The sequence below is a fragment of the Callithrix jacchus genome, chromosome 11, assembly GCF_049354715.1.
Source record: "Callithrix jacchus isolate 240 chromosome 11, calJac240_pri, whole genome shotgun sequence".
Taxonomy (NCBI): Eukaryota; Metazoa; Chordata; class Mammalia; order Primates; family Cebidae; genus Callithrix; species Callithrix jacchus.
In genome coordinates this window covers 90,147,902-90,169,884 of record NC_133512.1, presented here as the reverse complement: position 1 = coordinate 90,169,884, position 21,983 = coordinate 90,147,902, and the positions used below count along the sequence as shown (strand labels likewise).

The 21,983-nt window shown below is 53.2% G+C and overlaps 1 protein-coding gene across 16 annotated transcripts in view; it reads right to left on the bottom strand.

Annotated features, from left to right (window-relative positions):
* Positions 1-21,983, bottom strand: part of PTPRN2 (protein tyrosine phosphatase receptor type N2) — a 1,018,236-nt gene that overhangs the window by 577,696 nt on the left and 418,557 nt on the right. For all 16 annotated transcript variants that reach the window (XM_078343304.1, XM_078343314.1, XM_078343301.1 and 13 more), the window contains 3 exons: positions 14,918-15,139; positions 12,435-12,472; positions 9,025-9,407 (listed from right to left, as the gene is read on the bottom strand). In XM_078343304.1, coding sequence (XP_078199430.1) covers positions 9,025-9,407; positions 12,435-12,472; positions 14,918-15,139 — 643 coding nt within the window. The remainder of the gene's footprint in view (positions 1-9,024; positions 9,408-12,434; positions 12,473-14,917; positions 15,140-21,983) is intronic.

Sequence of the window (21,983 nt, the reverse complement as noted above, 5' to 3'; positions counted from 1 at the left end):
TTTTAGTTTAACGTAAAATTCCAATTTTGACTATTAAAGGAAAGTTAAACACTTATATCACTATTTAAGAAACTTCATACTGTACCTAGAGTATACAGGGTACTCTTAAAACTCAATAACAAGAATACGAACAATACCATTTAAAAATGGGCAAAGGACATGAATAGACATTCCTCCAAAGAAAATATACAAGTGACCAAAAGCACATAAAAGGATGCTCAACGTCACTAATCATTACGAAAATACAAATCAAAACTACAGTGTGATACCACCTCATACCTATCAGGATGGATACTATAAGAAGAAAAAAACAGAAAATAATAAATGTTGGCAAAGATGTGGATAAAGTGGAACTCCTGTGCATTGCTGGGGAAAATGTAACATGGTATATCAAGTGTGGAAAAGAGAATGGAGAGTCCTAAAAATACTGAAACATAGAATTACATTATGAACCTTGGAATATACAGTAGTCCCCCTTGTCCCACACGCTTAGCTAGTTTGTTTTCTGTGCTTTCAGGTACCTAAGGTACAGTACAAGAAGATACTTGAAAGAGTGAGAGACCATATTACACAACCTCTATTACAGTAAATTGTTGTAATTGTTCTATTTTATCACTAGTTATTGTTGTTACTCTCACACTCTGTGAAATTTATAAATTGACCTTTATCACAGGTATGTATGTACAGGAAAAAAGTTTGTATAGGGTTCTGCACTATCTGATGTTTCAAGCATCCACCGGTGGTCCTGGAAAGTCTCCCCTTGGATAAAGTTGGATAAAGGGGAGACTACTTTACCCCAAATAATTGAAAACAGGGTCTCAAAGAGATGTTAGTGCCCCACATTCACAGCAGCATTATCTCAATCACTAAAGCATGGGGGGCAACCTAAGGGCCTATTGAAGGACAAATGGAGGAGCAAAGCATGGCCTGCACCAACAGTAGAATATTACTCAGCCCTGAACAGGAAGAAATTCAGATACATGTGACAACGTGGATGAACCCCAAAACATGATGCTAACTGAAATAACCTGGGCATAAAAGGACAAATCCTGTCTGTCCACCCACGTGAGGGTCCTAGAATCCTTGAATTCACAAAGACAGAGAGTGGAGTGAAGGGTGCCGGGGGCTGGGGTAGGGTAGTGTTTAACGGAGACAGAGCTTCAGTTTTACAGGATAAGAGAGCTCTGGAGATGGGCAGTGGCAACAGCTGCACAACAGCACAGATGTATTTAACCCCACTGAACTCCATGCCTAAAAACTGTTAAGATGGTACATTTTACGTTATACATATTTTAACACAATACAAAACATTGCGCGGGAGAGATCAAATAAGGCAGTGAGTATAAAGGTGCCGTGAAATGTGGCTGCTTTCCACATCCAGGGCAGTGGACCAGTCCTGGTCCTGTTTCTGCTTCAGTGGAACCCTCCTCGTGGCTCACAGAGAAAGCTGGGCCAGGTTCCTGCTTGGCAAAGCTCCTTTCGCTCCATCTCCCAGGAACGCCTGCGGCACATTCTTTAAAGTGGATTTTTCAAGGTATCTTTCTGTGAAACTTTACAATTGAGAAACAAGCAATTTTCCTTTAAAGAGCAGCCACTGGAAGGGGAGGGTCCCAGGTGTCCTCTCTTTTCCTGCACATTTTGGATGTCTGCTCTGACCCAGGTCAGCCCCTGCCCCAAAACATCCTCCAGAGCCATCTGAACAGCTTGTGAGGGGCGCCAGTGTCAGAAAAGGCCTGAATGGCCGGATGTTGGGCCAGAAGGGAGGAGAAGGGAAGGGAGCCAGGGTGGGACATGAAGGTGAGCTCAGGCTGTAGCTGGACAGGGCAATGACTCACCACAGCCAGGTCAGCTCCCCCAGCTGAGACAGTGCCAGGCTGCCCATCCAGCCAGCCTCCCTACTCCAAGCCAGCCCCTCCTGGCAAGCAAGTGTGATGCTTCCCGGAGAGCCCCTCATTCCTTTCCTGTTCCAGACAAGCCCTTGCTTTTTTCCCTGTGGCTACAGGTCCCTCCTCCTGGCTCCTGTGCTCCCGCAGGGCCTGAGATTTACTCTCTGTCTGGCTCTGGGGGTGGCTGCTCCAAGGGACCAGCCTGCCTGCTCCCACTGCTGATCTGCCTCGCCTCAGCCCCCTGCACCTCAGCCTCCCAGAGCCTCCCCATCCCTGGAGCCATTAGGAAGAGGGCAGGTGGAGAAGGCAGACACTGGCCACACCACTTGAATGGACAAAGACAGAAACTGCTTCTCTTTGGCCTTTCCCTAAAATTCCCTCTATGCTTTGATGAGAACCACTAATGGCCTATTTTAAAAGGTCTCTAGTAGTTTCATATTTTAATCCTGCCTCCCCCAATAAACTGCAAACTCCTCAATGGCAGGAGCCACATCTCATCTGAGTTTGCTTCTTCCAAACCTACTGCCCTGTGCAGAGAATAAGCCAAGTTCCCATCAATGTTTGCTACTAAATTCCATGACTCTCCTTTTCTAGCATGTTTCAAACCAAGGGGACAGAGTGAGGACACGGGAGGGGCTCTGCCATGAATCCGGGGCCCCGCTGAGCCTCATGAGTGTCTCCCGGCCCTATGCCCCCCACGGTCCAATATGGAAACCAACAGAAGCATCCACAAGAAGATTCTCAAAACACCCTGAAGACAATGAGGAAGTTTACAAGCCCAGCGTGTGTCTGTGAACCTGCTGCCCCACAGGCCGATGTCTCCAGTTACACAAAGTGGACAGGACATTAGGGCCACCCTTCCTACCTCTGCCTGGCAAGGCTGGTGGTGCAGCCGGGCAAGCAGAGGAGTCACCGCAGTGGTGGCTCCATTCTGTGAAGCAGACAAGACAGGGTGGACTGCCTACCATGAGCACACAGCCATTTCCATTTCATTTTTAAAAGACATGGCCGTCATCTGTCATTCCAAGGCCTCAACTTCCTCAGAAAGCAGTTGGACCTAATCCTGAAAATCAGTGGAAGGATCCAGCACGTGCGATGTGCTGTGTCTGCATGTGGCAGCTTTCACCCTGAATACCTGGACGCTAGTACTGCTGTGGAAGAGAAACAGGCATGAACACTTTTATCAGGTCAGAGTCAGAGCTGGAGTGCCTGTAAGGACAGCGAGAAGGACTCTCAAAGCTAAACATGGCGTCTCCTCTCTCCAGAGCAACTCAGTTCTGAAGGACAGTGGCATGTTTGTGACATCTCTAAGTTCAACCACTATGTTGGACAAGCCTGCTCCTATGGACCTATGGAATCAGCCACACGAGAGGCCCTGATGCCTGGGCAGGCACTCGCTGTGGGGAGGCTCGGATGAGAAGTGGCAACATCCACCTTCCACGGAATCAGCCACATGGGAGGCCCTGATGCCTGGGCAGGCACTCGCTGTAGGGGGGCTTGGATGAGAAGTGGCAATGTCCTCCTTCCATGGAATCAGCCACATGGGAGGCCTTACCCATGGAATCAGCCACATGGGAGGCCCTACCCACAGAATCAGCCACAGGGGAGGCCCTGGCACCTGGGCAGGCACTCGCTGTGGGGGGGCTCGGATGAGAAGTGGCAATGTCCTCCTACGGTGTTCTCTTGGCACCAGCAAAAACCTCAATCTCTCTGCAAGAAGAGAGGGGAACCTCACTGAGTGCACTGTGCCTCGCACAGCCGTACAAATTGCCGACATAAAGCTGTGCTGTCTTCACCCGGGATCTCCCAACCAACTGAAGTTGCAAAGGAAAAGAAAAGAAGTCAGCCAAGAAAACACGATCTTTTTTTTATTTAACCCACTGCTTGTTGGAGGTAAACATTCCAGTCCCAAAGACATCAGCAAATGCACTACAAGAAAATAAATGCAAAGAAACGCCCTGGCTTATTTCTACTGGACAGTCAAAGCACAGAGAGGAAATGACCAGATGGGAGCAGTCTCCCCCAGAAAGTGCCAGGCTGAGCAGACAGCGGCCCCTCTGTCCCTCCCTCCAGGGTGAGCCCACGAGCAGGATCGCTGCCCTGCAGGTGCCCTGGCAAAGCACAGCGGCCTCCTGCTCTCCGGGTGAATACCTCAGTGTCCGTTTGGAAAGCCCTTAAATGACCGGATAAAGTGGTTCTCTTGGGCGCTCGTCTCTCTCCTACCCTGGGGGAGGGGGTGGACGGCTGTCCCCCTGCAACTGTGGCTCAGGTCCCCAGGACACCTGCAGGGAACCACACAGTGTCTACAAACACAACAAGGGGGCCTGTGGGAGAAAACAGGGCTCCACAGAGTGAGGAGGAGACACAGGCAACCACACACACACACACACACACACACACACACAAAATGCTCCAGCACAAGGAACACACAGTCTCCAGCACAGAAAGAGGAGGACACACACACACACACACACACACGCACACACACACACTCCAGCACAAGGTGAGGAGACACACACACACATACACAGGCTCCAGCACAGAGTGAGGAGGACACACACACACCCACGCGGTCCAGCACAAGGTGAGGAGACACAGACACCCACGCACACAAACACATGCTCCAGCACAAGGTGAGGAGACACACGCACACACACACACACACAGGCCCCAGCACAAGGTGAGGAGACACACACACACACACACACACAGGCTCCAGCACAGAGTGAGGAGGACACACACACACACACACACACACACACACACAGGCTCCAGCACAGAGTGAGGAGGACACACACACACACACACACACATACATACACACACAGGCTCCAGCACAAGGTAAGGAGGAAACATACCACACACACACACACACAGGCCCCAGCACAAGGTGAGGAGACACACACACACACACACACAGGCTCCAGCACAGAGGAGGACACACACACACAAACACACACACAGAGCACAACATAGGCTCCAGCACAAAGTGAGGAGACACACACACACACACAGGCTCCAGCACAGGGTGAGAAGGGGAGACACACAAACACACACACAGGCTCCAGCACAGGGTGAGGAAGAGACACAGGCAACCACACACCACACACACATGGCACACACACAACACAAACAGCACACACACACACAGAGCACACAACACACATACAACATACCACACATGGAATACATAACACACACCATACAACATACTACATGCCACACACACATATATAACCCACTGTGCACCATGCACACAACACACAACACACATACAACACACAATGCAACATACTGCACACCACACAGACAACACACACCACACACTACAAACAACAGACATGCAAAACATACCACACCACATATACAATAAACAGCACACATACACAATATAGCACACAAACACACAACACAAATACAACACACACCACACATACAACACACAATACACACAACACACATGCAACACATACCACACCACACATCACCACTCATCACTACCCATCACACACACCTCATACCACACACGCTGCACACATAGCAGTGTCTCCTAGGGAGGGAGATGGCCACAGCATGGGTCATTTGACCATGCATAGGAATCAGTTGTTATACGCTGAGACGTCACAGCATGAGGAGTTTCATCACACGTGGGAACCAGTCGTGATAGTGGGGAGACGTCACAGCATGGGGAGTTTCATCACACATGGGAATTGGTCATGATAATGGGGAGACGTCCACAGCACAGGGCATTTCATCACATGTGGGAATTGGTCATGATAATGGGGAGACGTCACAGCACAGGGTGTTTCATCTCACGTGGGAATCGGTTGTGTTAAGAGTCTGTGTCACTAGGGGCTGAGGCAGGCACCTCCCTTGGCTCTGCTGGTGCAGACACACAACCTCAGAACAGACACACGGCCTCAGAACACAGACATGCAACTTCAGAACACAGACATGCATCCTCAGAACACAGACACACCACCTTAGAACACAGACACACATCCTCAGGACAAAACTTCACAACGCAGACACGCAACCTCAAAACACAGACACACAACCTCAAAACGCAGACACGCAACCTCAGAACGCAGACACGCAACCTCAGAACGCAGACACACAACCTCAAAACGCAGACACGCAACCTCAGAACACAGACACGCAACCTCAAAATGCAGACACACAACCTCAGAACGCAGACACGCAACCTCAGAACGCAGACATGCAATCTCAGAACAGTCACGCAACCTCAGAACACAGACACGAAACTTCACAACGCAGACACGCAACCTCAGAACGCAGACACGCATCCTCAGAACGCAGACACGCAGCCTCAGAACACAGACACGCAACTTCACAACACAGACACACAACCTCAGAACACAGACACACATCCTTAGAACACAGACACGCATCCTCAGAGCACAGACACGCAGTCTCAGAACGCAGACACGCAGCCTCAGTACGCAGACACGCATCCTCAGAGCACAGACACGCAGCCTCAGAACACAGACACACATCCTCAGAGCACAGACACGCGGCCTCAGAACGCAGACACGCGGCCTCAGAGCACAGACACGCAACCTCAGAACACAGACACACGGCCTCAGAACACAGACACGCAACCTCAGAACACAGACACGCAACCTCAGAACACAGACACGCGGCCTCAGAACACAGACACGCATCCTCAGAGCACAGACACGCAGCCTCAGAACACAGACACGCGGCCTCAGTACACAGACACGCGGCCTCAGAGCACAGACACGCGGCCTCAGTACACAGACACGTGGCCTCAGAGCACAGACACGCGGCCTCAGTACACAGACACGCGGCCTCAGTACACAGACACGCGACCTCAGAACACAGACACACGGCCTCAGAACACAGACACGCGGCCTCAGAACACAGACACGCGGCCTCAGAACACAGACACGCATCCTCAGAACACAGACACACGGCCTCAGAACACAGACACGCATCCTCAGAACACAGACACGCGGCCTCAGAACACAGACACGCATCCTCAGAACACAGACACGTGGCCTCAGAACACAGACACGCATCCTCAGAACACAGACACGCATCCTCAGAACACAGACACGCATCCTCAGAACACAGACACGCGGCCTCAGAACACAGACACGCCGCCTCAGAACACAGACACGCATCCTCAGAACACAGACACGCGGCCTCAGAACACAGACACGCGGCCTCAGAACACAGACACACATCCTCAGAACACAGACACGCGGCCTCAGAACACAGACACGCATCCTCAGAACACAGACACGCATCCTCAGAACACAGACACAGGCAGGTTCTAAGTAATGTGTTCTGAGGCCGCGTGTCTGTGTTCTGAGGATGCGTGTCTGTGTTCTGAGGCCGCGTGTCTGTGTTCTGAGGATGCGTGTCTGTGTTCTGAGGCTGCGTGTCTGTGTTCTGAGGCCGTGTGTCTGTGTTCTGAGGCTGCGTGTCTGTGTTGTGAGGCTTTGATATACACTCTGTGGTTTGAGCTCAAGATAAAATATTTCTGCCCAGTTTATGATATGCCACCAATTCTCCCAGATGAAATGTGGCATCTCCAGCACAGCGACAGCTAGCACCAGGCTGAGCACAGGGAGGATCTCAGAGTGCGCAGGAGAGATGGGTTCTAGCTGTAATGCAGCTCCCACCTCCACTATGAATAATCCTTGAAATGAGACGGACTTCTTAACCAAGGAGGAAATACCTGAACAGATGCATATCCGAACCAAAAGGCAAAATTACTACATACATATGCACAGATACACACACACACACATATGCAGAGATACACACACATCTACCCAACATACACACTCATATATATGCACAGATACATACACATGTGTACACTGCATCTACCCAACATACACACTCACACACATATGCACAGATATACACACATATCTATCTATTCAACATACATACATACATACACACACATCTACCCAGCATACACACTTGTATACTTATGCACAGATGCACATACACACATCTACCCAACATACAGTCATATACATATGCACACACATCTACCCAACATACACACTCACATACACACACATGCATACACACACATCTACCCAACACACACACTCAAATACATACGCACAGACACACACACATACACATCTACCCAACATACACATTCATATACATATGCACAGACACACACATCTACCCAACACACACACTCAAATACATATGCACAGATATACACACACACACATCTACCCAACATACACACTCATATACATATGCACAGACACACACATCTATCCAGCACACAAACACATATACACACATACACACACACACATGGGTGTGTGTACAGCCAGCCAGACACATCCTTCTCTTTGAAACGCCGCTTCCATCACTCGAAGAAAACACAAAACTTGTACAAAGCAAAGCATAACATGTCAGATTTGATAATGGGGTGACCTGAGAACGGGCCAACCACTTGCGCCTTGCTGGGCCCATGATGCCTGAATTCTGAACCTTGTTAAGTTCAGGTCGACATGAGGGTGGGAAAGAGCACTGCTGTGAAGCCTCTCTTCCCTCTGAAGGGCGCCCACACCAGGATATTGGGGCCACTTTGGTGCAACACAGATAAAGCGCCTGGAGTCCTTCCTAACAGTCAGGAGTCTGACGTGGAGCAGTTTTGAGGGCCACATCCCATCCCACATTCCTGCACGGGGCATGCTGGGAGAGCCATGATGCCCAGGCCTTGCTGCAGCCATGCCTGCCCTGAGCTCCCACCTTGTCTGGTCCCCGCTGAAGGTGTTTCTGACCTGCAGAGAGGCACTGCCCGCAGGTGACCCATCAGGACCAAGAACCCAGGAAGGGAGTTGCTTGGTTTGGTTTTGTGTGATGAACTTCAGAGAATGGCCCTCAAGCTCTGGAGCCCAGCTCAGAAGCACCAGGAGGAGCCACCAGCCAGGCACCTGGCCACCTTCCCCACCTAAGACTCCGGGGATGCCTGCACCCCATTATTCAGTTAAAGATACTTACAATAAAAGCAAAAGCTTCCCTCAAAGCAAGGAGGCGCCCCACCTCCAGCCCCTGGGACATGAGCCCTCCCTCCGAGCACAGGACCTGAGTCCAGGCTGCTACTCACTCTCTGTCCGTCACGATGTAACCCCACGCCTCTTCCTCGGAAGGCTTGACCTCCAACTGCAGGCCGTCGCCGAGCACCTCCCGAGCACCCGCTGGAAGGCTCTGCTCCTCCTTCGAAGGCTCGGGCACCAGGCTTTGGAGCTCTGCAAACCTGCCGGCCCCGGGCTGCAAATGTGGCTGCAGCCCCAGCAGGTCTTTGAAGTACGTCAGGCTCTTGACGTTCTCCACTCCGGCAGTCTCCTCTTCTGAAGACAGGGAAGCCTCGGGGTGCTCTGATTCCTTCCTCTCCATTTTGAGGGGCTTTGCAAAGGGGAGGGCTCCAGGCGAGAGTTGAGACTCGTGCTCCTGCAGGAGGTCCCCGAGCGTGGCACTCAGACGATGGACCTGGCAGAGAGGACATTCTGTGAGGGGAAGTTTGCAAGACAAATGCTGATGTGACATATGCAATCACCGGCTGGCCGGGGACACGGTCACCCGTGGGGATGACATGGGCAGCCTGAAAGGAGGGGGGAGGAGGCGAAGTGTGTGCAGTCTATATTTAGAACAACATCTAGGTGAGTGTCGAGCGTGAGGGCCCTGAGTATCCAAATCACTTACGTGGTGTTCTCTTCCCCCCAACACATACGTGCACACGCACACACCTCTCTGAAGAAACAGATTTTGTAGAGTCTGTGTAGGTCTATGGCATAGATATTTTTAAAAATAAACTGTATGACAGCAAGATCCCACCGCTGCCCTCTAGAAGCAATGGACACTTCATAATAATGATAAATCTGCATGGAACGAGATCTGGACTAAATGCGTTATATGCACGAACACACTGGGGCCTCATGTAAGCCTATGAGCAAGGAACCCTCGGTAACCCCAGTTCACAGAAGGGGAAATGGAGGCACGAAGGGATTAACCCATGAGTGGGCATGTCACAGGGATGTGAAATTGATTCCAGCGGTATCTGGGGGGTCTGTGGTCCTCACGTGGGCCACGCTGTCCCAGCCGGGTCCCCATCATTCTCTGCTGATGATGCAGGAAATGGACTTGCTTCCTGCAATGTGCCTCATTCAATTACTACTCCAACCCCCCAAATAAAGGGTGAGTTTCACCTTTAATTTATAGACCCTGGGGTTTACAGAGGCTAAATATTAAATTATTTGTACCAGATCACAAAGGTCGTGAGGATCATATCCAGAATCAGAACTCGGGTCTAAGGGACGTCAGAGATGTGCTCTCCCCACCCAGGTCAGAATTAGAATGGGGGTCTAAGGGACATCAGAGACATGCTCTCCCCCACAAGGGTCAGAATTAGAACTGGGGTCTAAGGGATGTCAGAGACGTGCTCTCCCCCACAAGGGTCAGAATTAGAACTGGGGTCTAAGGGACATCAGAGACGTGCTCTCCCCGCCAAGGGTCAGAATTAGAACTGGGGTCTAAGGGACTTCAGAGACGTGCTCTCCACCCCAGGTCAGAATTAGAACTCGGTCTAAGGGACGTCAGAGACGTGCTCTCCACCACGGGCCGCACTGCCCTCCCAGGCACCCCACGCTGCTTCCTAAGAAAGACGGGGCTGCTCCCACTGCGGGCATGTGCCAGGCAGCCCGTGGACACCTTCTGGCGCATGTGATGGCAGAAGTCTTATGCCCACTTGGAAGGGTTTTTTCCAACCACGAAATCACGTCTTCAATATTTTATTATACAGAAACAGGAAAATCTGATCCGGTTTATGAGTCACTTTGCCAAAAGACACTTTTATGAAAATTACGGAAGGGCTATAAAGGCAATTGCTCTCATTTTGGCTGCAAATGACAACTTTTCCTTTTGCATTTTTGAAAATTTAAACAAAATAGTTGTGTGATAAAAACATTGCTCAAGTTGGATCCTCAGTGACAACAGGACTGAGAGTTGACGTCACTAAACAGAGCCAGGAAAAGGCGTAACATTCTAATATTCTCACTTAAATTGGGCTTCGTGTGAGAAGAAAAAGAAAGATGTTTTTAAATAAATAAGAACGCAGAAAATATGACACTCACATACCTTTTTGAAAAACAGAACTGCTTGAAAATACACCCCTAGGCCGGGCACGGTGGCTCATGCCTGTAATCCCAGCACTTTGGGAGGCCGAGGCAGGTGGATCACGAGGTCAAGAGATCGAGACCATCCTGGTCAACATGGTGAAACCCCGTCTCTACTAAAAATACAAAAAACTAGCTGGGCGTGGTGGCGCCTGCCTGTAATCCCAGCTACTAGGGAGGCTGAGGCAGGAGAATTGCCTGAACCCAGGAGGTGGAGGTTGCGGTGAGCCGGGATTGCACCATTGCACTCCAGCCTGGGTAACAAGAGCGAAACTCCGTCTCAAAAAAAAAAAAAAAATAGAAAATACACCCCTAACAACAGAGGACTCAAAGTTCCACTCACAGAGGATGGAGAGGCTGTGGTCTAAAGTCAGGGAGGCGCTCCTGCCCCTCGGGTCTCTCCCTCTCCCTAAGTGAGGAAACGTGTGTCTCAGCCCCACGTCTCCCTCCACAGCTCAGAGGGCAAGTCCCATCATTTCTGATGAATATTCAAAACAAGAACCGCGGAGGCTTCCTTCAATCCTCGCTAACAGGCACGGAACCGCAACCCACTAAGAGTCTGAGGAGAGGGACTAGCCAAAGCTCCTCTTGCGAGGTCACTGCTGATGCCGAGGACAAGTCTTCATCCTTCGGCCTCGTATTAATGACCAAAGGTTCTCGAAGTGGGGGGACTAAGAGGCGAACAGACTTAACAGGGAAGACCAGCGAGTAGCGCGTGGACATCGCCGGCCACCGGGCTCTTCTCCCGGCTGCCTCGGAGCAGTGGCGTCCGCAGGGGCTCTAGGATGGTAGAGTGTTCTCTGCCTGCGGCGTGCAGCACCTTGGCCGTGAGCCACACGCGACTAATGGGCCCCTGACCGGTGCCCAGTGCAGCCGTGGCACTGCATCTTTTATTCATTTCATTTTAATCAATTTAGATGTAGGTTTAACCAGCCACATGTGGCCAGCGGTGCTGCACGGGACAGCCAGGTGTGAGCAAGCTGAACCCCTCACGACTCAGCAGGCGTGGGGGTGTCGTGTGGAACACGGCCACAGGCTGCCACGTGATCACCCTGGCTGGGAAATTCCGGGAAATACTAATTTTCTTCTTTGCATTCGCATGATTTTCGTATGTCTACAGTGGATAAATTAGGTCATAATTTAAAAAGAGACATTACATATCCAAATATACACACTTTTGTATGCTCTCTTTCCACTGTTTTTCAGTTTGCAGATAATGAGGGGTTTCTCCATAATATTTTGGGGAAAATAAACTTTTGTATTTCGTAAGTGTCCCCACGCCATGAACAAAAAAATTACCAACTTCCACATTAAGATAAAACAAACGCCAGAGACGTCATCTTACCTCTTGGTACAGTCTGTCATCATCCTGCACTCTGTCATCTGCAAAAGACACCAGCATTACCAAAGCCCTCACCGGGAGTCATCGCAGGCATGGCACCCGTGAAAGGGCAGCTGAGCAGACCCCTCCAGGCAAAAGGCGAGTGTGATGACGCCGGCATATGTCCTACCAGAGAGTCAAACTTTCCTGTTTATAACATAACATGGAGTTCCACAAACTTCACGAAGGAGGAGGGGACTGACAAGCTAGGGGCAGGCGACGGCCTCAGCCAGCTCTGTGGGTCTCCACTCATTGTCAACGTTAGCTTGTACCCAGCAGCAGTTCACGTGCTGAAGGCAGAGTGCAGCCTGCACCGAAACCATCGCACAGTTAAGATGGCTTCAGGGCCCACCGACTTAGGTGAGTTCACTGCGGTCAACATTTCTGCCTATATAAATATCCTGGCTGGACGCCGTGGCTCACACCTGTAATCCCAGCACTTTGGGAGGCCGAGGCGGGTGGATCACATGAGGTCAGGAGTTGGAGATCAGCCTGGCCAACATGATGAATCCCAACTCTACTAAAATGACAGAAAATTAGCTGGGCATGGTGGTGCGCACCTGTAATCCCAGCTACTTGGGAGGCTGAGGCATGAGAATCCCTTGAACCCGGAAGGCAGAGGTTGCAGTGAGCCCAGATCAAGCGTTTGCATTCCAGTCTGGTGACAGAGTGAGACTCCATCTCAAAAAAATAAATAAGTAAAATAATAAATAAATGAATATCCTACTTGCAATGGCCAAAGGTGCGTGACTCATGGCACCCGAACAGTCACCCCCAGGACAGAACACACACCAGGGTCTCCTACATCCTTCCTATCCCTAGTGAGGGTCCCAATGCCTTCAACCGCTAGGCGACCACCTAACACAGGCCCCCCAGGGTGCAGTCCCACCCCTCCCCCACGCCCTCCCACCCCTTCCCCCACGCCCTCCCACCCCTCCCCTGCCCTCTGCCATCAGCCGATGCAGCCTTCCAGCTTCCAGCATGCCCTCCTCTGCACCCGTGTGGATGGAGAGAGGGGCGCATCTGTCATTTGGTTTGTGGCACATACTCATGGGCCTGCCACGTGTGGCTGAGCGAGGTGCTTTCTTGCAGCTCCACGATGGGAGAAGCAATCAGGCTGCAGATGTCCCGGCTGGCCCATGGGCCTCTGCAGGGCTCAGATGCCTGCCTATGTTGGGGTGCCGGGGGGCTGCTTTCCACTTCCCCAGTAGCCTCAGAGGGCCAATGCATGCCCCAAGCAGACGTGTGAATGATCCCCACTCACTCTGCTATTCAAATATTTGACAATATTCACTGTACACAGTCCAAACACAACACTTGCCATCACGCCTGTTTCCCTGGCTCTGAGCCTCAGCACGGAGGAGAGAAACCTCCTCTCAGAGAGCAATTTGCCATTCAACATAATTGCTCTGGTAGGCTTAGTCTGTTAAGAAAGCTTTTAGAGGCAAAAGTTCAAACAGATAAAAATCATCAATACAAATCCCCATCACAGCAGAAAGCCCACAGTGCACCTGGTGAGCCTGCAGTTTCTGCACAGCCCTGAGGGGTCTCTGTCAGCCCCAAGGGGTCTCCACAGCCCCAAGGGGTCTCTGTCAGCCCTGAGGAATCTCTGCACAGCCCTGAGGGGTCTCTGTCAGCCCCAAGTGGTCTCTGTTAGCCCTGAGGGGTCTCTGCACAGCCCCCAGGGGTCTCTGTCAGCCCCAAGTGGTCTCTGTTAGCCCTGAGGGGTCTCTGTCAGCCCCAAGGGGTCTCTCCACAGCCCCAAGGGGTCTCAGCCCTGAGGGGGTCTCTGTCAGTCCCAAGGGGTCTCTCCATAGCCCTGAGTGGTCTCTGTCAGCCCTGAGGGGGTCTCTCCACAGCCCTAAGGGGTCTTAGCCCTGAGGGGGTCTCTGTTAGCCCCAAGGGGTCTCAGCCCTGACGGGTCTCTCCACAGCTCTGAGGGGTTTCTGCACAGCCCTGACAGGTCTCTCCACAGCCCTTAGGGGTCTCTCCACAGCCCCAAGGGGTCTCTGCACAATGCTGACGGGTCTCTGTCAGCCCTGAGGAGTCTCTCCACAGCCCTTACGGGTCTCTGCACAGCTCTGAGGGGTCTCTCCACAGCCCTGAAGAGTCTCTGTCAGCCCCGAGGGGTTTCTCCACAGCACCAAGGGTCTCTCCACAGCCCCAAGGGGTCTCTGCACAGCCCTGAGGAGTCTCTCCACAGCCCTTAGGGGTCTCTGCACAGCCCTGAGGGGTCTCTGCGAAGCCCTGAGGAGTCTTTCCACAGGAGAGAGACCCCTGTCCTAAGGGGTCTCTCCACAGCCCCAAGGGGTCTCTGCACAGCCCTGAGGGGTCTCTCCACAGCCCCGAGGGGTCTCTGCACAGCCCTGAGGGGTCTCTGCTCAGCCCCCGAGGCTGCCCCTCCCCACAGCGCCCCTGGCTATGGGCATCCAGCACGCGGGAGTCACCTGGAAAGCTGTCTCCATGGAGGGCGGCCTTGGGGCCATCCGTCTGTTCTCCAGACTCTCCCAGGGCCATTCTCCCAGGGCCACCTCCAGGTCCTCTGTGGTCCCCGCCTTGCATCAGGCCAGCCATCAGCTCAGCCATGCCGTCCAGTTCCAGGGCACTCAGGTCCCCCGCCTCAGCCGGCTGCCTCCGCAGGTCCTTCAGGAGGGTCTGAATCCGTGCTCCTAGGGGCACACATACAAACACAAGGACATGATGGGTAGACAAAAGCAAAGGCGAGGGCTTCCTGACCACAGGGGTGTGGCGGGCATCCGCAGTGCCCAAGGCAGTGGCCCACTAGGGCCAGGCACAGGCCAGCACTCAGTGAAGACTGGGACACTGGACTTGAATCTCAAAGCCCACTTGACGCTGTGGCCGTTACTAGTTCAGTTCCACTGGAGATGGAAAACCCATAGAACAGAAGAACAGACACATCTACCCACTCAGGAGGACAGAAAGCATGGTTTCCAGAAAACAACTGCAATGACCAAGCCAGTGAGATACACGGGCTGGACAACTTCACCATGTCCTCCAGATTACAGGAGAATGAGATGAGCTGTGTCCCGCTCACTTGGCAAACAGAAAATGCATGGCAAGGGCAGTGCCCTGCCCAACACACCCTGCCCAACACACCCCACCAGGCGCACCTGGTCTGGTGCATCTGCCCGACACACCCTGCCCGGGACACCTGCCTGACACACCTGCCTAGCACACCCTGCCTGGCACGCACCTGCCCAACACACCTTGCCTGGGACACCTGTCCAGCACACACCTGTCCAGCACACCCTGTCTGGCACACCTTCCCAACACACCTTCCCGGCACACCTTCCTGACACACCCTGCCTGGCACACCTTGCCTGGCACACACCTGTCTGGCACACCCTGCCCAGCATGCACATGGCTGGCACACCTGCCCAACACATCTGCCTGGCACACCCTGCCCAGGACACCTGCCTGGCACACGCTGCCCAGGACACCTGCCTGGCACACCCTGCCCGGTACAGAAAAGCGGCACAGACGTGGCAGCCATTGTTATTACCACACTTTCTCCTGCTACCATGAGTAGAGAAACATGTCCTGAGTATGACATGGTGGCCCCAAATGCCCATGTGCTGCGCCTGAGAATGCATTTGTAAGTGAACAGGAAACTCGGGAGGCCAGATGCAGGTCTTCTTCCAAAGCCAGTCCTTCAAGCCTCTGCTGGAAGTCTAGCTGACAACAAGATTATAGAGATGACAGTGGCTTGGGAACCAGTGGACCCCCTGCTCTGTTGGGGTTTAGGAATGCAGGGGTGGGAGGAGCTCGGAACCCACAGCAGATGGTTCATCCCAAGCCCCTACAGCAAGCCTCTGCCTCTAGCCATGGCAAGGACATCCCCGGCTGCCACGTGGGCAAAGACAGGAGAAGATGAGGCTGTCAGACAAACCCTTCTGTGACAGTGAAGATGGCACCTCTTGATTAAACATAGTGGAAATGTGCTACATCCAAAGATGCCATTTTCCAAGAAGACCCTTAAAATCTAGGCTGAGTGTGACAAGGTTGGGAAGTCCCTCGCCCTCCGTCCTTGTTCCTGAGACCCCACTACCCTGACAATCCACATGTCCCCACCCCTCCCAACATCGCAGATGATGACCCTCGCTATGATGAAGGTGGGTGGGGGGGGCCGCTGGTTACATCTCACATATACCAGGCTCAGCTGAGGGCCCTCTCTGCTTGGCTGCGGGCCCCTCCTACCCGGCCGTGGGACCCCCATGCCTGGCCACAGGTGCCCCCTTCCTGGCTGTGGGCCTCCCCTGCTCAGCCACAGGCCCCCTCTGCTAGGCCCTCTCTGCTTGGCTGCGGGCCCCTCCTACCCGGCCGTGGGACCCCCATGCCTGGCCACAGGTGCCCCCTTCCTGGCTGTGGGCCTCCCCTGCCCAGCCACAGGCCCCCCTGCTAGGCCCTCACTGTACAGTTTGTCCATGTTTTGCTTGTTTGTTCACTTGATAATGACAGTGTTTTACTTTTATAATCAGAGAAGATGCAACAGAAATTCTCTCCTGGGGGTGCCTGCCCCCAGTGTCTGACCTAGGTGCTCCTCCCCAGTGCTCAGTCTCAGTGAGTACCCAGGAAGACGGGGTGGAGGGTGGGGACCTGTCTTGGGGCCGGCACCCGGGGGACCCTGGACAGAGGCTGGAGAGGCAGAGGTGCTGGGGGAAAGGAAGCCCAGGCCCTTGGCTCCCATGCAGCTCAGCCATCTCACACAGAGCAGCGGAGATCACCGAGCAAAGATGGTGAAGACACCCTGCACTTACCCACATCACAACTCACAGTTTCTGAACAGGTTTGAGGGCAGAGGTGAAACAGTGCCCCCAGCTGAGGCCGGGGTCAAAGGTGGGGCTGGTGAGGTGGCTGGAATGAGGGGACGGAGCACTTGGTCAGGGTCTTTGCAGAGGGCATCCTGCACACAGGGCAACAGAGGCACCCCAGGCTGAGCACTGGGCATGGTGTGGGGACAGGAATCCTGCCTACTGTGCAGACACATGGCAGAGCCCCTCTCACATGCAGGTGAAAACACAGAGGCTGTGTCTTCAGAGGAAAAGCCACCAGCATGGACCAACTCTAATTAAATCTGAATATAGCCACAGAGGGCCAAAGCCTTGTCCAAGAATGCGACTGCTGCCGGAAAAGCCCCTCCAAGGAAGGGGGCAGGGACTAGGCTGCCGCTTCCACATGAGCAGCAACAGATGCTGGAGGAGGCAGAAAAACAGAACCTGAAACCAAGAATAGGGCAATGGCTGATCAGAGCGAGGAGATACTGTCACTCGAAAGTGTGATGGGTGCACCCACTGACTCAGCAGAGCAGCGGCGTGACAGCTGCACCCTGACTCAGCAGAGCGGCAGCATGACGGGTGCACCCTGACTCAGCAGAGCAGCAATGTGACGGCTGCACCCTGACTCTGCAGAGTGGTGGCGTGACGAATGCACCCACTGACTCAGCAGAGCGGCGACCTGATGGCTGCACCGTGACTCAGCAGAGCGGCGGCGTGACGGGTGCACCCACTGACTCAGCAGAGCGGCAGTGTGACGGCTGCACCCTGACTCTGCAGAGCAGTGGTGTGATGGGTGCACCCACTGACTCAGCAGAGCGGCGGCCTGACGAGTGCACCATGACTCAGCAGAGCGGTGGCCTGACAAGTGCACCATGACTCAGCAGAGCGGTGGCCTGACGAGTGCACCATGACTCAGCAGAGTGGCGGCGTGACGGGTGCACCGTGACTCAGCAGCGCAGTGGGATTTACAACAGAATCCAGCATGCACTCCGCCAGTGAAGAGTAGTGTCTGAAATTTAAAACCTTACGGATGGACTGAACAGCAGGTTGGTTTGTGAATCTGAAGACATTACGGAAGCGATTGTCATTGGATCAGCATCACGGAATGGGAGACGCTCCGCAGCACCTCAGTAACCCGTGCTATTCACTTAGGGACTCAAGACAGACAGTCACTGAGTTCTAAGATAATAAAACGCAAGAACCACGCCGTGACTTCAGCCAAGCTGCTGAAAGTCAGACGTGGAGAAGATCCCTGGAAAGCAGCCTGGGTGAGGGCAGGCTGGAGACACGCTCCACACAGGAATGGAAAGGGTCCCAGGAGCACAGAGGCCACCAGACACACCACGTGCCCTGTAAGAACGACCTGTTTGAAACGAAGTGCCTAGTCAGGCATATGATGTTATGGATCATGAACGCCACATCTGAAGGGTTGAAAGAAAGATCATTCAATCCAGGAGTCAATATCCAGTGAGAATATCCTTTACATCATGTGTGTGAACAAAGTTGAGACAGTGGGTCCCAGTGGACCGGCACCACAGCAGATGCTGGGAGGAACCAAGGCTGCAGAGAAATAGAAGCCCAGAACTACCAGAGGAGCCGAAAGGCTCCCGTGGGTAAACACGAAAGACCCCCTTCTTTCTCCTCTTACTTTATCTAAAATACAACTGATTGTTGGCATGGAAAAATTATTACCACCTTTAGGTGGAGCTCATAAAGCAGCTGCAGGTGTGAACCGGGTGGCACAAGAGGCCAGAGGACCTGGAGCCTCCTCACCACTCCCAGGGAGTGGCACAGTGACAGCCCCAAGGAGGGTGTTTCAGTGGAGAAGGGAAAGTCTTTTCCGAAAAGGATCTTCTGTGTTACCCAGAAATTGTACTTGTTGGTATTTACAAAGAGAAGTGAAAACCCATGACCACAAAAAGTCACACGAGACTGTAGGTAGCATCCTGACTCCTAACAGTGCCATGGACAGAGCCTAAAGTCCACGTGCCCAGCAACAGGAGAATGATGAGGTCACATCCACACAAGCACTGACCCAGAAGGAACCACAGAGACGAGAAAAGCAAAGAACAGACCTAGAACCAGTCATGCTGCATGAGAGCAGCTGGTCAGCAGAGAATCCACAGAATCCTGTTAACAGAACATGGAGTCCAGGGATGGGAAACCAAAGCCACAGTTGCCTGCTGGTGGGGCTGGGGCAGAAGGAAGCTCGGGTGTGGAGGGTGTGCCGTGCAGCGTGGTCCACTGGTTCCAGGTGCACATGCATCCAATGTGCCGTGTGTCCCCTGGGTGTGCCATGCAGCGTGGCCCACTAGTTCCAGGTGCACGCACGTCCAATGTACCGTTGTGTCCAGCTGCATCTCTCCATGGGTATACTCCACCTCAACAGCAGCGATAAAGACCCTTCCCTAAATAAAGGTTTATGTAAGACAATTCCTGGCCACGTCTCTACCTTCCTGAACGACACCAGCAGAGTGATGCAGAGGGGACAGAGAATGTCCTGGACCTCAGTGGGGTCTCACCACAACCCTCTACCCTACAGGGGTCCCAGCGTGACCCTCCACCCTAGAGGGTCTCACCACGACCCTCCACCCCAGGCCCACTGATGCATTTGCCGGCTGTATCTCAGGCCCGCTGATGCATCTGCAGGCTGTATCCTGGGCCCGCCACCGCCTCTGTGGGCTCACACCCCAGGACACTGTACACTGCCCTAGTCATCCTGGGGCAGGGACCAGATGCAGGCAGCCCCCGGTCCCAGAGCAGCTGAAACTATTCTAACTGGGCAGTCCTGGGCCTGGTGACCCTGCCTTGCCCTCCCCCAGCCTCCTGACTGACCCTGGTATGTCCCTGTAGGGACCTGTGGCATGGCCTAGGTCTCCAAATCTGTAAGTAACAGACTATTGTTTCAATGGCAGCTGTACTCAGGTCTCCTGGCCTCGCCCTCCTACAGCATACAGGGCACAGGGACGTTCAAAACAGCTGCAGGGACGGGCACAGAGGCCGCTTACTCTTCTGTTTTTTCATTAGCCTTGAGCCTTGGAGGCGAAGGCCAGCCTCCCTTCTCCAGGGGAGAAATCTCCCCAGAGCCTGTCAACCCCCACACATCACCAAGCTTTCAGTGACAGAACGCTGCCTTCAAAGGTAACTTCCAGCAGCAAACTCAGGAAAATACGTGTCACATTCCTACAAACAAAAACAAGCCTAAAACCACAGCAAAGCCACCTTCCCCGCCACTCCTGTCTGCAGGTGACGAGGGCTGAAGGGCTGGACAGCCCCCGGTCAACAGCACCAGTGCCCCAGGTCCTTCCACGCTGACAGGCTCCCGTTGTTCGCAGAGAAGATAAAAGACGTGCTTGGAATTAAAGGTGCGTGCCCATCACAGCCGTCGGTTCTGTTTTGAAACTGTGCTGCTCATTGTAGCTTTCAGAATCAGAGGCACCACCTCGCCCCCGTCGTTTCATTCACTGCAGGCTCCTCCCACCCTGGGTCCTTTTCTTTCCCAGCGATGAAGATCGCAGCGTCTTGTCTCGCTCGCCCACATCCACAGGTCCAATGCTGGCAACAAAGTGCTCACTCGTCCCAAATAAAATGCAAATGAGGAAGCGCGGGTATGGGGAGGCAGAGCTGCGTCTGCAGGAGTGAGTTCTGAAGGGTTCCGGGCTCCACCAGGCAGAGCCCGGTAAACCCAGTGTCTGCCCCATGAGTTCCTACAGCCCCAGAGAACCGGCAGGAAGCACCCTGCACCCGCGGGAGGAGCCAGCACAGCTGCAGGGAGACCTGAAGGGCCCTGGGCAATGGGCTCAGCCGTCCCCAGAAGTTTGCATCCTTCGTGCTTGGGAGGCGAGAGATGGTCCCACAGATGCCTGGCACCCGCCCAGATGTGTGTCAGAGTCAGCCTGGCCACAGGTCTCAATGGGCACCAGTCCCCACGCCGGAATTTCATCCGAGAGAAGGAAACACGGAGGGGAGCAGTGAGTGGTGGTTCCCAAGAAAAGGTCCTTTCTGTGGACACCAACCAGTGAACACAGGCTCGGCTGTCCAGCGGCCTCCTCGTCAGGGGAGTGGGACAGGAGGCCCCAGGAGTACCCACCTGACCAGAGGCTTCCTATGGGGCAAAGTCCATCATTTCCGATGTCACAACTTGCAGGAAGTGGTGGGGCCTCCCAGGGTGGTAGAACCATCCACTTCCAAGTCCAAAGATACCTCCCAAAAAAGACAAAAAGACTCTGCACACTAGCTCAGCACAGCAGGCCCTGCAGAGACTAGGAACCTTCACCTGCCTCTGCGGACACCGCCTTCCTGAGCTCCCAAGTGGAGCAGCCGCTGTCCCCTCCCCCCGCCGCCCAGTGGCCAGAGCTCCCCAGGGCAGCCCCACTGCAGCTCCCAGAAGGTAAGGTGGTCCCTGTGGGGGAGTGTGGAGTGGAACTCCACTAACCATTCTTCTGCAAGGCCCTGTGTGTCTGAAGGGCTGAAAAGCTGGTTGTGATATTTTGACCAATGGTGAAAGAATAAAAATTCTGTGACTTCTCAACAAATAAGGTTAAATGTTCTTAAATTTGGGATTTCCGGTGAAAATGAATCATGTTTTGCCATACTGATCCGCAAATAAACTTTTCCGAGCCCCCTAAGGTTTATAAAAATGATGTGCGTGGGCTGGGTATTCCACGCAGAGTGGCCACAGTGTCACTAGCAGTAAAATGCCAAAAGAAGGAGAAAG